This window comes from Amblyomma americanum, chromosome 6 (genome assembly GCF_052857255.1).
Source record: "Amblyomma americanum isolate KBUSLIRL-KWMA chromosome 6, ASM5285725v1, whole genome shotgun sequence".
In the NCBI taxonomy this organism is placed as follows: Eukaryota; Metazoa; Arthropoda; class Arachnida; order Ixodida; family Ixodidae; genus Amblyomma; species Amblyomma americanum.
The window spans coordinates 79,299,089-79,315,556 of record NC_135502.1 but is presented as its reverse complement, the minus strand read 5'-3'; the positions used below and the strand labels follow the sequence as shown (position 1 = coordinate 79,315,556).

Sequence of the window (16,468 nt, the reverse complement as noted above, 5' to 3'; positions counted from 1 at the left end):
GCTCTTCTTTGGAGGCACTTGCGGCAATGTGTGGCCTAGCTGTCTATAGATACTTATTCTATTACACGCCCTAGAGGCCATCCAAAAATGACCTCCTTTCATGTTTACATTTTTTCGCTACACGAAAACTTTTTTCTCTAACTAATCCGTCACGCAGAAACGTGAAAGCCCTCTGTAATGCGTTCATCCCAGTCAGAGGCGAAAGTGAGCGCAAACCTCAAAATCGGTCGAAATTCGTCAGTCGAGGCGAAAAGGGAGGCGAAAATTCAGGCGGTGATCGGAGTTGGCGCAGGACCAATCAAGTGGACATCGTTACCACGCTACTCGACTTCTTGAGGGACACGAGCGACGGCTAGCAAGCTCACATGGCATCTGGCCTATTAATGTCTGTGCGAAAGAGTCAAGCCCTTACAAAAATTGCCCATAGACTCTCTATAGACTTCTTACAGACTCTATTGCCTCCCAATAGATATTTCCTTTTGCTTATTCATAGTCTATAGAGTGTCTACAGACAAAATTCTAATAAAATGTATGGCCATAAATCTATAGATTGTCTATAGAATTTCTATATCATTTGTATTGTCTATAGACGGTTCTTTAGAGTTTGTCTATAGTCCATAGAAATTATAGACATGAGCCTATGGACAGTCTATAGACTGTCCCAGGAAATTTTTGTGAGGGAGACAGCAGTGGAACATGGAAAGCGCAAGATATAGGGCAAGAAGTGGCTTTCGTGAGAAACGATGTTTACATGTCACGGCTTCAAGGAATTGTAGACTCGTGGCGGTCGTCGTAGGCGTAGCCGACCGAAAGAAAACTGAAGTCATTTTCCTGGATAGAATAGCGATCCGTCAATACATGGAGTGTGCTACCGACGACCGTGTCCGCTAAGACACGGTGAACCACGCGCTAAAGGTAATGCGTAGATTTAACTGCCGTACGAGATTATACTAAGAGGAGTGTCCATGCAAATGACGGTAGCGAGTATTTTGTGCTGTTGCTTGTCTCACTTGAGCCCATGACCTTTCTCACTCTTTTCTTCCGTTTGTCATCGTTACTCTGCATGCATACAACAGTGAGCGTTGCTTCGTGGTAACGCCATCATTCCAGTTTTGTCTCGTGTTATGTAGTAAAAATTGGGTTTCAAGCATTTGAGGAGCATTTAACAGCGAGAAATCCTATTTGGGTGTTAGAAACGTCGTCTTAAATTTCGAGGTATAATTACAACGCTGCACGTCAATCTAAGCGTTTCGTTGTCATATGCGGCAAACCAATTCAAATATGACTGCTACATTGAACATGTGAGGTCCGTAATGTTGTTTTGAGAAGCGATGCGTGACATTATCTTCACAAAAATGGTATATAAACTTTTTATAGACTCTATTGGCTTCCTATATATATTTCTTTGTCTATTGACAGTCTATAGGATGTCTATAGACAACTTTGTCTATAGACATCCTATAGATTGTCAATAGACAAAGTTCCAATAAAAGGCATAAATCTATAGATTATCTATAGACTTTCTACAGGACTTGTGTTGCCTATAGACTGTTCTCTAAGGTTTGTTTATAGAGAGTCCATAGACATTATAGACATAAGCCTTTGGGCAGTCCGTAGACTGCCTGAGAAATTTTTGTAAGGGTAGGACACTGACCGCTGCAGACGGTGCGTCTATCGCGAGCACATTTTCAGCTCACTGTCTGATCTCCGATTGCTTGTGCCTCTTCTGCTTGTTCTCCGCAGCAGGAGGCGTGTACCGGTGGCGTACGGCAGGAGAAAGAGGCCGCTGCATGAACGGGGCTGGGCGGGCACCAGGCGTAGTGCCGAGGCCGATCTGATGTCATGGCGGGCCCATCCAGGAGGCCCTCGGGCGCCACGGCCGTCGCACGAGGAATCCTCATCGCCTGGCTTCACGGTGGGTGGCCGGTGGAGTGCGAATGTTTCCCTTAACTCGTGTCTTTCTGCGCGCCGGCAGAGGAAAGTACCACAGATATGCCTAAGCCTGGCCCATCCTCCTTGTCATCGAAGAAGCGACGATTGTTACGTACTTGGCAAGACACGTTATGGGGTGGAGCAGAATTCTGTACAGGACATTATTTTACCGCGAACCTCTCTAGTTAGGACCAATCAAACATGAACAATAACGAGAATGCTCAAGACTAAATTTCAGACAGCGTAACTAGGTGCGGAAAGAAACATGACTAGAGTAGCGTTAAGAGAGATAAAGAGGACAGTCTAGGTCAGGAAACTAGCGTAAGTAAATTACATCCAAGCTGAAATCAAGGATATGGCCAAGGCGTGTAATTCGGAGAGAATATAATGACTGTCCCTATGGGCAACGCAGTGAATGCTAAGAGAAGGCAACCATAGGAGGGGTGGCAGGCTCATGCAGATAGATAAGAATGGGAAGGTTGCAAGTATAGCGTGGCCTAAGCTGTCGTAGCTTGGAAGCCAATGCGAGAAGCCGTTTTACCGCAATGTTTTTTTTTTTACTTTTGCTTTATGGGGTTTAACGTCCCAAAGTGACTCAGGCTATGAGGAAAGCTGTCCTACAATAGTGTGTACTAAGCTAGTGATGGGGCACCACATTCAATAGAAAGAGCTTAGAGTGGTCTTAGTTGTTTCAGTTCCTTCGTTCATGTTGGCCGCAGCCTGAGGTAAAAATTAAGTCCATTCAGTAACTCAGTGGTCGCAGGACCAACCATCAGGAGATAGTTACGTAGAGGGGTAGACTGCGTGCGTTGACGCCACAAAACCGTGCAACAACCACGTGGGCCAATGACCAAGTGTGTAGTCTAGCGGGAAAACCAGAGTGTGCAAAATGCTCGACACGACATGGCAGTTGTCGCGTCGACCATTATTAATGGCGAAGGTTATTCCGCTATCTCTCTTAATTTTCAGAAATATTTAGTGAAAATCCTTCTTTTATTTCTGATTATGCAAGACTAAGCCACAGTTAGGCAATGCTACATACAGTCCCTGTGTATCTGAAGCGTTCCGCCTTTGCAGTAAATCCTCTGAAACTCTGCAACTGGCAGCACCATTTAAGGCGGTAGTCTTCAATGGCTCATACTCGCGGTGACCGTCCGTCCGTTACATCGCCACCTAGGTCACGTGGCACCACGCTCGCGCCAGCTGCTCTTCTCCTCTGTCATGAAATGAATTCAAGCGCGGCAAATTCAAATCAGTGCAATGAGTCGCAATTGTATTTCGCCTTCCCGCAGTTAAGAGATATCTAAATGCCTGCAACGAATTTTTTTCCTTCCTTTATGACTGGAGCGCTAGAGGGCTCGGAGTAGCCTGCTACAGAAAACCGATGTTGCTGATGGTTGGCCAACAACGCATCAACATGCATCCTTTGATCTCATTTTCGGGGGTCCACTTGTTATCGAGCTCCCGTCGTATAGTTCAAGGAAAGCCGGACTTAGTGACTTTGGATTTATAATGGCTCCACACGTAGACCCTTTCCGCACCAGGACCCTAGTTAGATGGCAAAGTAATTTATAGCCGCTTTACGTAGCCTTCAATTTTTATTGGATTTAATCTGGGATCATAAGCGACGCCTTCAGCGATACCGTTGTGAAAGGGACGCAAAATTTAGCTGCATTCAGCTTTAGCACATTTCTGCTGCATTCGGGTTCTACAACAACGGCACTTAAACTGAAATTTTCTAGTCTTGATACAATTATTAAGTCGGAAAGTCACACTGAAAGCTCAAAGTCGTCGAAACAGTACCTAGTTTTTCACTTCTTTCCCCGAGATGCCGCTCGCTAGAGGTAGCTTTTATCACGTTCGATGAAGGCCCCTGTCATGTCGGCCATATCAAGGTACAGAGACGAAGTATCGTTACACCAATAAGTATCCCAGTACATAACATACTCCGAGCACACAGCTGTACAGTGCATATCCTACCTTGGTTCTATGCGTACCTAAAGCTCACAGCTTCCTAATTAGTATGACTGACTACATCGTAAGTGAACACTCGAGGTGCGAGGAAGTAGATGTACACGTAACATAGCAACTGCCCTGTTCTGGCAACGGACGAATGCTTCTCGACGCAACACTGCTCCTTTAGCACTGACTTCATTTGACTTAGGTCAAGTTTCTAGGGCTGTGAGCACAGAACTCCATCAAAGAGCAATTCTGATACTTAACAGCCACTGCCTTGAGCGCTACCCATAGACGGGCCATGGACCCTCTTAGTTTCCATTGACCACACATGATCCATATCTGCGGTTTAGTTCAACCACGACCAGTCTGGACGTGGGGACACATTTTTGCGCTGCCACCGCATCCAGTCCGGCTTGCCTCCTCTTTTTTCCACCTTTTTATCCGTTTTAGCACCTTTTTTCTCTTAACCTGTGTACATTAACCAGCCAAGCACATGTCCGGCGAATTGTTTTTCCTGTTTTCGAGAGTACCTTCGTTATATGCACAAGGACGGACCAAATATCAGCAATAGCTGCACTTCTTTCCACAGGCGTTTATAGACCTGGCCTCTCTATGCCGTTGAGAAACACTCAGGACAAACTATATATTTGTCTGTTTTGATAAACCGCGGCGTTCTAAAAACAAAGCGGCTACTTTCACACTAGACGAGTCTTGAAAGCTAATAAAGGTCAAAAAGTGAAATACAGGTATCGCCCCCAACCGACCGTTTCCGAAACGAAACTGCGATGACGTCAAGACAATTTTATCTACCGCTCCTTGAGGTCAGGATACGCCGCCATTAGCTTCCAAACGGTTATCGCAGAGTTCTTTTCGAGGCTGATGCTGCCAGCTTGAATCGAGTGGCGAAAAACCATTGATTTCAATTTTGTAAGGAATAGACGCGTCTTTTTCTGCTTAACGGTCATCAGAATAGCCAGAAATAGTCAATGAACCGAGGACAAAAATTTTGGTATAGTTGTCCCAACACGCCTTGTTGTGTTTGTTTTTTTTTTTTTGTCGGGTCGCATTTCTTGCTCGCAGGCTTCGTGACCACCGTGTCCGCCGTGAAGCTGGTGAATGTGGACATTCCGTCGCCGACCACGCTGGGCGAGACGGTCGGGCTGAGCTGCATCTACGAGCTGAACGGCGACCGGCTCTACTCGGTCAAGTGGTACAAGAACGACGTCGAGTTCTACCGCTTCGTGCCCAACGACTGGCCGCCCGGCCAATTCCTGCCCCTGCCGGGCGTCGACGTGGACGTACGTATACACGCGCCGACTGCCTGTAAACACGGGCGGGGCCGACGACGCTGAAGTGGCAGCAGCGCTCTAATCGGAACAGCGCAGCGACTGACCGAATCGTTCATCCGTGTCACGTTCAGGGTCAGTGGAAAGAAGCGCGCCCGCCCAAGACTCGGCGCCTGCTCGCCGGTCGACTTTTAAAGGCCCCCGGCGCACACGATATTTCGGGTACGAGCAGACGCTGCAAACAGAAAGCCAGCATTTATAATGAGCTTTTGGGACGAGAGACAACGCAATACTCTCGTCCTGTATTTTATCCGTCGCTCGTCGTCTGAGAAAACCCATCATCGTTGTCATAAACTTTTTTTTTTCCGACGATCGATCTCCGCTAGAGTGTTTCACTTTTTAAGCGACTTGCGGACTACAGCGCAGCCTTGCGCGTTTTGTTCGAAAGTAGGAACTCAAGGATTTCATCACCAAGTTCAGTCGCCGTACTAAGATGAAAGTAAGTTGACTTGAGTTCTTCAAATGGACGAAATCTTTGCTTAAAATGCTCCTCAAGCTAGCATATCGGTCCGTGATTAATTCTCCGAATGGCCCTCGACTGTCACGGTGGTGCGCCGAACCCGTACACTGGCATGACGTCATTACCACCAACACGTCCTCTCGGGTCCCTATGATGTTGCCAGATCGCGCGAGGCATTTTCAAGTCAGTCTTCGCTCACGATCATGGCAGTGAGCCCGAAACAAATGAGCAACATCGTGAACTGATTTCGTCTGTACTTTCCAATTACCAGTAATTTCATGCCTGAAACTATTTTTCATTGCTGAAGAGTATACCGAATGCTCAAACGAACACTTCCAAAAATTTTCAAAATTAAGCTTTTTCGCATGAAAATATGGCTTTTGCAGCATAGTATTGCCAGTGTTGGCGGAGGCAAGACAACCGGTGAATCATCTTAACTACCAATATAGTTAATTAATTTCTAATAATTAACTTTTTGACTACTAGTTAGGCGTCTAATTGCAAACAGAGGTTTGTCGCCGGTCGTTAGTAACCGCCATATCAGTTTTTGCTATTTCTAAAACGCGATTACTCTCACCGCTGTGGCTCGACAAAATGTGGCTGCATCGTGCGAAAATACATGCGCTTTCGAAAGCATGCAGGCAAAGCAACCCCTTAAGTACACGCAACTAGCCAAAAAAAAAAATTTTGTCGAGCCACAGCGCAAAGGGTAATCGCGTTCTCGAAATTCTAAAAACCGATATGGCTATTACTAACGACCGGCTACAAATCTCTCATTACAAATAGGTACCTAACTCTACTGGTTAAAATATTAATTATCCAAAATTAGTTAACCAGTTTACTACTGAAGTGGATTCACCGGTTTTCTTGTGTCCGCCAACAGCGGTAATACTATGCCGCTAAAGCCATATTTTTAGCCCAAAAAAGCGATTGTTGAAAATTTTTGACAATGTTTGCTGAAGCACCCGGTATATGTGTGGCGTTCAGTGAAATAAATTCAGTCGATAGTAGACTAGCGTCGTCCTGTGTGCTTCTCTGTGTCTGCGTCATTTCAGCTGGTCTAACTAGAATTTTTCCTCCTTTTTCCTCCTCTCCCACAGTTGGCACGTTCGGGGCGGACGTCGGTGTACCTGCGTAATGTGAACCTGCACAGTGCCGGCACGTACCGCTGCGAGGTGTCCGCCGAGGCTCCTTCCTTCGACACTGTGGGCGGCCAGAAGGACATGGCCGTGCTAGGCAAGTTGCCAGCACACCACAACCACCCAGTGCCCTTGCAGCTGAAAGCTAAGACTAGTCGGCGCATGTTTAGCGCGTAAACATTGCGGATTGAGATCCGAAAGAAATATCATGCGAAGAAAGCGTCACATGTAGCATCAATGGTCACTGATACTAATCGTAGAGTCAGAGTACCTAATCTGTCCAGCACTTGTCTGTGTGGCCTTTGCTTTTTCGCGAAATAATTCGTTTTTTTATCTCGGTTACCCACCGCGCTGGCTCAGTGGTTAGGGCGCTCGGCTACTGATCCGGAGTACCCGGGTTCGAACTCGATCGCGCGGCCCCGTTTCGATGGAGGCGAAACGCAAAGGCGCCCGTGTTCTGTACGATGTCAGTGCACGTTAAAGATCCCCAGGTGGTCGAAGTTATTTAGGAGACCTCCACTGCGGCCCCTCTCTCTTTCTTTCCTTCTATGAGTCCCTCCTTTATCCCTTCCCTAATTACGGCGCGGTTCGGGTGAAAAAAAAATTGGTTTTTGGTGGAAGGAGTTGAAGAAGAAACCTTAAGGTTACTTTGGTGTTGCAGTTTGTTCACTGGGAACGCTCATGCTGTTACTTCAGACCTGTAAGACACTGCGTGTACTGCACGGAGCTAACTACCACCAAAAACGCGACGCTGAAAACGAAAAAAAGAAACGTTAGAAACGTTATCGGCGCCGAGAGCAGAAACAAACATCAGTCGATCTCGCCCAAGCTCCTGCACCAAATAAGCTGTCTAATGCCAAAATGCTTGGCTTTATTTCTTCCCATTCGGTCGATATCGACTGCAGCCATGATGTCGATACCAGCGCGATTTTTTTTCCACGTCTATAAACGCTTTCCCAACACAAACGTCACGTGTCCGTCACGGCCCGTCGTTTCGAAATGCTCGGAAATTGCACGTGTCAAAAGAGAGCTCGATTTCGATTACCCTTCATATATTTCTTTTTTCTTATTATTGCGTTTCGTGAGCTCTTGTAGCGAGTTGTGGTCATTTAGTTAGACGACAGTTGGTGCCCTTCATGTGCTTGCGTGCGCGCACACAATGCACGTTGCGAAAGGAAACTAACGACGTTTACGCAACATCACTTAGCGCAACGTTGGGCTTGCCAAGCAAACGACGGAGTGCGCCAAGTTTTACTAACTCGTGGCGCACAATGCTTTCGCCAGGAAAACAGTAAAATAATAAATACAAGAAAATCGAATCTCTTCGCGAGAAATATCTGATTAAAAAACATGTCGTAAAACATGCCAGCCTATAGTTTCGCACTATAAGAATATTTGCGTTCCCACTACGAGACAACTATAGAATGCCGTTCTGTCGCTTTCGTGTCAACACAACTGATGGCAGCGATTAATCAGCTAAAGTGCTTGGATGGCAAGCACTTTGTCGCACTAAAATCGCGTGTACATAGGATAAACGCTTGTTTACAAGGGCTGATTGGCAGATGTCGTGCTGTGCTTCGCCTATGCCTTGCATAACTAGCAGCCGGGAGTGAGAGAGGAGCTGCGCAGCATTGTAAGCGGCTGGAGGTCGCATGCGCTCTTGTCATGGGCTTGTACCGTGAACCGATTTGTCCGTGCAAAGAGGCCAGTGGGAAGCTAGCCGTCAAAGAGCACTGTTTCGCCACTGAGTGACAGTAAAAATTCTTCATTCAATTAAAAATATAACCTACATTCTCCGTAGACATTCTAGTCCTGCCCAAACGTCAGACTATTCAGTGTTGAGTTGCAAAGCTATCTATTGAACTTGATCTGCTACGCCCGAAAGATATAGCATTTAAGGCCACTGGTTAGGACCGAATCGCCTTTATTTTCTTGTGGCTCCTGCCTGTCAGAGGGACATATAAACGTGGGAATGTGGATCGACCTGCGCATGTCCTTCATTACACTCCAAAGCATACGGAACAGACCTGCGCCCGCCGTGAGCGTGCGACAGTATTAGCGTAGTGCAGCGTAGCGTAGTAAAGCGTATCGTAGCTACTCTTCAGCGTAGCTTAGAGTACTCTAGCTACGCAATCCTCTAGGATTCACAATACGCCTCAACTGGAAGAGGCGACAACTGCGCCGAAGAAATTACCAAGCCTAAATAACCGTAGAGCTGAAACGGACATACGTCGACGAAACAAGTGCGCTGACCTTGTTGAACGCCAGGGCAGCAGCAACATTCATCCAGGCCATTTTCATTTCAAGAGTAACGAGTGGCAGCGATCAACCCGGCCCTACCCTTATAAAAATACTCTATAGAAAGTCTATAGACATTTTATAGAATCTATTGCCTTTCTGTAGATATTTCATTTTTCTTTTATAATCAATCGAATATCCGCAAAAAAATGTCTATGAAAAGTGTATGGCCATAATGATATAGATTGTCTATAGACTGTCTATAGGATTTGTATTGACTATTCATTGGTGTTTCTCTATAGAAAGTTTATAGACTTTATAGACGGAAATCGATGGACAGTTTATAGACAGTATAAAAAAATTTTGTAGGGGTATATCACAAAATCTTGCGGCTTGGCTACTCTCGTGACAGTCGGCACACTGACACAAGAAATGCCTCCAACGCCAGGGATAGTAGGAATGATACAAGGCTTCGGTCACGTTAAGTGTATCCGCCAATATGTGCGGTACGACGGGGACTATATATTAGATCCCTAGTGGTGGTGGGAAGAAACACGTCTCGCTGAAGGCGGAAAGCAGCACAATGCTGGCTTTACAGTGTTTATTCGCATAATTGATGCATTTTTTTCAAGAAATCTACCAAAATTTTAGATGGTATACATTCATTGCGAGGGGCAAAATATTCTGAAAAAAAATTAGGCGGGAAAAACGGGACATAAAACAGGCCTCACGAATAAAACGTCCACACAGTACTACTCACCTTGAAAATAAGACAAAAAAATACACTCTCCAGCCTAATTTTCGTGCTCGAGACCGTCATGCACAACTTCTGTCTTAAACCAGCACGTATAACTCGCGTAGCAGCCCAGGATGCTGTGCAAAAAGAGAGCGCAACTAGAGGTCATTCTAGGAAAACCCACAGCATTCAGCGCGAACACCAACTGCAAACAAGTCGCTCTCTCTGAAATCCTTGTTGTGGCAGATCCAACAGAGAAACGCTTTTGCGACCGGCTTTGGTTTCTTTAGGTTCTCGGATTCTTCAATCAAACATTTTTACAGTTTGTTCGTGCCGTAAGGTGACATATCCTATTCGTCACATCCGGCAGATGGAGCTTTATAGTATAGCGTATTTGTTCCGGCGGTCAGAAAAAGGCGCCTGCTAGCTTTCACTACCATCAGCAACAAACTGTGCGAAAAGAGTGGGGTGCTTTCATAAAGCTAAGGGGAATAAATCGCACCTTTTTGATATTTGACGGTCAAAATGGGGGGTGCATTCATTATGCGAGCAAACACGGTAACTTGGAGTTGCATGTTAACAAGGTATTACACTGTACACTGCAGCTAAGCTCCGTGTGCCGCGTTGCAGTTAAACACTGTGCGCGACTGCACGCGTGCCTGTGCGCAGTACTTCCGACCGAGGGCCCGCGCATCACGGGCGGCCAGGCGCAGTACCGCATCGGCGACACCGTGAGCGTCAACTGCACCTCGGCCAAGTCCAAGCCCGCCGCCACGCTGCGGTGGTTCGTGAACGACGTGCCGGTGGCCGAGCCCGGCCGCGACGGCGCCACCGAGTACTCGACCACGCTGCACGCCGACGGCCTGGAGACGGCCTCGCTCGGCCTGCGCTTCGTGCTCACCGAGGACCACTTCCGGGGCGGAAACATGAAGCTCAAGTGCACCGCCACCATCTCGCGCGTGTACACCATGAGCAACGAGGAGCTCGTGTTCGGCTCCTCCGCGGGGGGCCGCCACCAGAAGTCCGGACTCCACATCAGCGAGAACACGAGCCGAGGCACGATACGGTCCCTCCTCTTTCCTTTACCCATCCCCCTCTGTAATCGTCCTTTCAACCGCGCCTTACGTGCGCGGAAATGCGGATGTTCTTTCCGCACGTGTTTTAAACGGGAGTGTTTTTTAAGGTCTCGCTGCACTGGCTAGCGTGACGGCCTGCCTTTAGTGACCGCGGTTCCTTCGCCACATAGCACTACTGCTTGCTGTGGAGCGAACGCTACGAGCGCGAGGACTACCATCACTGTGCTATCTTTACAGCGCTCAGAAGTGAAACTACGCGCGTCTAAAACTGTCGACTCGCGCTCTAACTTAGTTGCCAGCGGCTGCTTTTAAGCCCGCTGCAATTATTTCGAAGCGTGCAGCACGGTGGCTAGACACATCTCAAATAAGAGCAAGAACGTGCCTTAAGTTTAGCTTTATAAACGTAACTATGAAAAAGTTATGCGCAAGAAGGTAGCATACACATCAGTCGGTCGAAATAAATGTAGGTTTGCAGATCATGCACTTCAAAGGAGCCCTTACCCTTCGGTTTCCCATTTAAGTGTCGTTTTAGAAGGGTAAGTCACGTAAATTTAAAGCACCTCTCATTTCCAGCTATAAATTGACTTAAATGGCAACTGCATATGTTTTAGAAATCGACGAGGTTAAAAAGGCCGAATGTGTCAAACTTGCAGGTAAAACATGCGAAATCCTTTCGGAATAGCATTTGAAATGGTGAAGCGAATTGCCGATTGAAATTGAGAGGGCCATCAAGCTTCGCCGCAGCGCACAGCTCCAGGTGAGGGTGCACCATGACGTCATCGAAGTTACCAGTACATTTCCAACGCGTGAGCTCTTGCTTTCAACGAAAAAAAAAACTATGCCAACGAAGGCAAACACCTTCGAGCGTTATTAGGTGGCATCCAACTAAGCACGCCAGGATGTGGTTGGGGGCAGCGGAAGTTTGAAATCTTACCTTCCGTGACGTCGCACCGAGCTTTTCTGCCCTCCTCCGATGTAATAAGGAGAGTCCTCAAAAGTTAGTCGTCGATGACGTCACTATTTTAAGTGCTAGCGCAGAAGCACTTCGTATGCTTTACTTACAGCCTCTATAGATGTGAATTCTTGAATAGTGCGGAATTCACAAAAAACGATGCAGTCGCCCTTTAAACATTTCTTTCAGGCTGTTCTTTTTTTTTACGCTTGCAATGTAGGCGTTCAAGCTGTATATAAGAGTGGGACCGCAGGGGCTAGTCAAGAAAAGCAACTCACTTTATGTATGCGCAGCTGGCGGCCCAGTACAGATGCTTATTGCATCGGCCGTAACTGCGCCTGCGTCCTCATATGAACTACTCTGAATCGAGCTTTGCGTTGATAGCTGAAGGGCTTGGAAATAAAAGGCTGACTTCTGTAAAGAGGCAGATTAAGAAAACCCGATAGTAGTGCATTAATCACTCGTAATGTACTGTTACATCAATCGCTTCTAATGCGTGCCTGTGCCGTGGACATGAATGCTTCGCGTAGAGTATTTTTCGCCGCGTAAAATGCGGAGCCCTCCCCACTACCTTCACTCGCCCTATACTGCTCGACCGTTAACGAAAACAGGAGAGGAAAACATGAGCAGTCAATGTTCGCCTGAAAAAAAAAAAGAGTGTAGGTTCATGCTTTTCTTTCCTGTTCCCCAGATGCGGATGCTTGCACTGTGCCCTCGCAGTGCCTGCTGACATGTTGGATTAAAGTTCCAGACGAAAACACAACAGTGCTCCTTATGTATAAATTAGCAGAGGTGCTTAATTGTGATTTAGCAGCATGGGCAGCTCACGCTTTTTCTGTAGTGTGCTCTCGGTCAGCATGTACAGTACTCACGGATTGAAATAGGACATTCGGAGCGCTAGCCTTGCAGTGCCACGCAGGCATGTGGTAAACCACAGGCCGGCTCATTCGCTACTGGAAGGAACAATTCTGCTTTGTAGATGTTCTCCCTCTCGCGCCATACCACAATGCACCACCTTGGTTCCATGAGCGTCTACGGGCGGCGCTCCATGAAGCGACGGCCACGCGCTCCGAATGTCCTATTTCAATCCGTGAGTACTGTACATTCTTTGGGATACGTAGCTGAAAGCTAGACGAGCCGATTTATGTTTTTTTTAGGCCTGCAAAGAAACTGAACAGTCAACAGGAAACAGTAATCGCAACCCACGCAAAGACCCATGAAAGGTTCCGGCCTTGGGAAGAGTCTTGACCAGCAAGGTCTTGACCAACAAGTACCCAGATATGCATCCATTATCTTCACTGCTCGAGAAAACTGACACCATTAAGTCTTCCATTTGCAGTAGATAAAATCGATCTCCAATCTAGATGCATATACCCAATGTAGACTGTTGACTGATCGGCTGGTCCTAGTAATAAAAAATGCATCGATTGGCTGGCGGAAATTTAAAAAAGTTACGAGTCGATATGCATACTGTTCCTTTGTTTCACTGACGCTACTTATTTTTCCGTATTATTTTTCAGTGCGGGGCGCCTCAAGCACCCTGTCAGCACCGGCAGTCACATTACTGTTTCTGGTCGCCTGCACCCTACAGCTGCTGCAGCTGCCAGCGCTACGCGGGTCCGCGGTGGCGGCAAGGACGCATTTGTGATACCGCTTACCTGTGGCTCTCTTGTGTGCCGCGCGATGCGGCCACGGACTCTGAAGACGCCTCGGACCTGCAACGTGGATGGCAGAGCGCCGAGCAAGACTGCGCTATAGAACGCGAGTCCGCCTCTTTGCTCGTCGCTCCACGACGAAGCTCCAGTGTACTTAAACTAGAAAACTAAAGATTCAAAAGTCACCTCAAAGACAATCTCCACCACCACCACCAACATCAGCTGCACCAGCCGCCACGGTGTCCTGCGCGCGCACCTCCCGAGGCGTCGTCCCTTCGCGACTTCACCGCACCAGCTTTCCGCGCAAACACAGAACGCGTCGTCTGGACCCGCGAGCTAAGAGCAATGGACTGCTTCGTCACACGGGTTCCCGCTCTATACACTCTAAACAGACAGGAGTAAAAAAAGAGTAAACACACAAAAGGGAGTATCGCGCACCCTTTTATGAAAGGGAGTGCGCTATACGACAGCTGACTCCCTTTTTACCCCCGTATAAGCGCATTCGTGTTTAGAGTGTACAGGCCTTGTCCTGCTAACACATCTTCGACAAGAAGGACGGAGGATCATAGGAGAACGCACCGCCAAGATTAGATGCACCTTTAGCAGCAGTCGTTTTCGGAACATGTCGGGGCACCGATCGAACTGTATCGCTGCGATCCTCACTGTCCAGGCGCACGCTTTGCGCATGCGCGTCTTTCTTTCCTCGCAGCCGCGGTTGCTCGCTCGCTCCCGTAGCCCTTCGACTCTCCGGAACAGGCACACGGCGGCTTGTAATCGCATCTCGACCAGCGACGGCAGACGAATGTCGGAGCTCGCCTGATCATCACTTCACAGCAAAATGAACCAGCTTCGTCATTCGACTTAAACTTCCGGATAAGACACGAGGCGTGCCGCCCGATGAAGCGGTGAAAAGGCGCGTCCTACGTAAGCGAGCGAACATGCGTACACGCAAGGAAGGAAATGCGCGAGTGCAAAGCGTGACGAAGCAGTACAGTGACGTCAGAGCACGAGCAGCCGGTCTTCTCTTCCTTGCAACACCACGCCATTTGCTAATACAGAGACGTCGAGATTTGAATGCCCCAGTAACTTGTCGGAATCTAAGTCTAACAAACGGTCTCTTACAGTCAGCGCCATTAGAAGAAAAAAAGAATTTTTAAAGGCTTGCTTCCGATACCAACTGACTGTTTAGAGGCAGTCTGATAGTTTTTTTTATTTGATGGCGACAAGCCCCTTTGTTAGGGATATTTCGGCTACACACAGGATTTCACAGTAGCTTCATGGAGTACCTAACGTACCTCATTCAGTTACCTAGAATTAAAGGCAGCATTATTCAAGTATTTTGATAACAGGCTGCTATTTGTTAGGTAACCACAGCTTTTCATGAGGCTCAGCTATTTTACACACATTGAAGGCTAACTTTTTTTTCCCCATCACCTCAATACGAAGCACACACCTTTATTTTGCTGCTGCGCTTCCACCCTTGCTTCTTGATGACAGCGCACTACCCGTTTCGGAGCTCTGATTTATAGTTATACTGGCAAGCAAGATCTTTGCGCATGCGTGGTCAAACCAAAAGGGTTCGACGGAGAGACTGTGCTTCGTGTTTGTTTCGTGTAGCTTTTACGTCCATTTCTTTTTCTTTTTTATTTCGAATTACGAGGTAAGCGCAATGTACCCAAGTTTTAATGAGTTATAACTATTACTTTGATGCCGGACTAGCTGGGGCCTACCTAGACATCAAAGAAACATCATGCTGAAATGTCTCGCTACGCTCATTTCTTGAATTTCTCAGTTTTCGTGGTGATTAGCCATTGATAATGCAAACTGTAAGGCCACGAAACGACGTTGCCGAAGCACTGCGCAAAGCAGTGCGCAAGGCGCGCTCCTGGAGAGCAGTGTCCAGCGTATTTCTACACTACGCTTAACTTCATAGAAAGCGCCGCACACTCTGAATAAACAAGGAGAGACATATTGCTCTCAAAAATTCAGCTACAACTCACACCATGTTCCCGTCGACTGTATTTTTAAAGCAGTTGTCCTCGCAAGTTTAACGCGCTGCTCGCGTCATTTTCTTATAAGAAAATCTCACCTTGCTCTTTGTGTAGTTCAGGCGCCGTACTAGACGCTTTTGGTAGAGTTGTTCAACGTCAAAGTTGTTTTAATAGATCTCGGTCACCTTGAGAACTAGTTCTGCGCATGCCAGACGTTTCACAATTTTTTTGCACTCAGCGTCTTGTCCATCGCAGATTGTGTTCTGGTATCAACCGTACACAAACAAGCATTCACACTGACCCACGTTTCAGAGTTATTCACTTCGTAATAAAATTAAACAAACGGTTCTCATTTTAACGGCAGCTTGTAACACAGAAAATGGAACCCGTGGGACCAAGCAGTCCATTTAAAAGGGGCAAACTAAGCAGTGCCGTTAGGTGCACACTTCGAGCACACTTAAACCGTTTCGACGCTGCAAAGCCGGAGTTTTAAGATATATATTTTTTCGGTTCTGCAGATCGCTTACTTTTCGCGGCACGACAGGCAGCTACTCTATACATATGTACATAAAGAGAAACCGTATACCTTAAAGCTCACTGACAGCCTACAACAGAGTTTGGGCGAAAGAAGCGTCCCGACCTCCGACGCTCAGCGAACCATGAGAGAGTGCACCACGCCTACTGAGGCATGAGCGAATAAAGAGGACTGTTCTTCACACACTTGTCTCGTGTCATTGTACGCCGTGGGAGCGGCGCCGATGTCAGCAGATCTTCGCGTCATTTACAAACAGAAGAGAAATCATGTGCTCCTTTAGCATCCAAAGCAGCATTTTCAAGCATCTCGGGTTAGAGAGACGACTCCGTAAATCTTCATAGCGCCTGTGCCTGCTCTAGTGTGTGCTTTATCTGTACTGCTCAATTCTTACTGCTCAATGCTCAATGCTCAGTTGCTCCGGCAGAGGGCTCTAAGATTTATCATAGGGT

The 16,468-nt window shown here is 47.2% G+C and overlaps 1 protein-coding gene across 1 annotated transcript in view; it reads left to right on the top strand.

The window, feature by feature from the left end:
* Positions 1-16,199, top strand: part of LOC144093772 (cell adhesion molecule DSCAML1-like) — a 238,465-nt gene extending 222,266 nt beyond the window's left edge. Inside the window, exons 4-8 of the mRNA XM_077627473.1 lie at positions 1,744-1,915; positions 4,972-5,189; positions 6,798-6,933; positions 10,480-10,866; positions 13,359-16,199. Coding sequence (XP_077483599.1) covers positions 1,843-1,915; positions 4,972-5,189; positions 6,798-6,933; positions 10,480-10,866; positions 13,359-13,486 — 942 coding nt within the window. The 5' untranslated portion in view covers positions 1,744-1,842 and the 3' untranslated portion in view covers positions 13,487-16,199. The remainder of the gene's footprint in view (positions 1-1,743; positions 1,916-4,971; positions 5,190-6,797; positions 6,934-10,479; positions 10,867-13,358) is intronic.
* Positions 16,200-16,468: the final 269 nt, after the last annotated feature.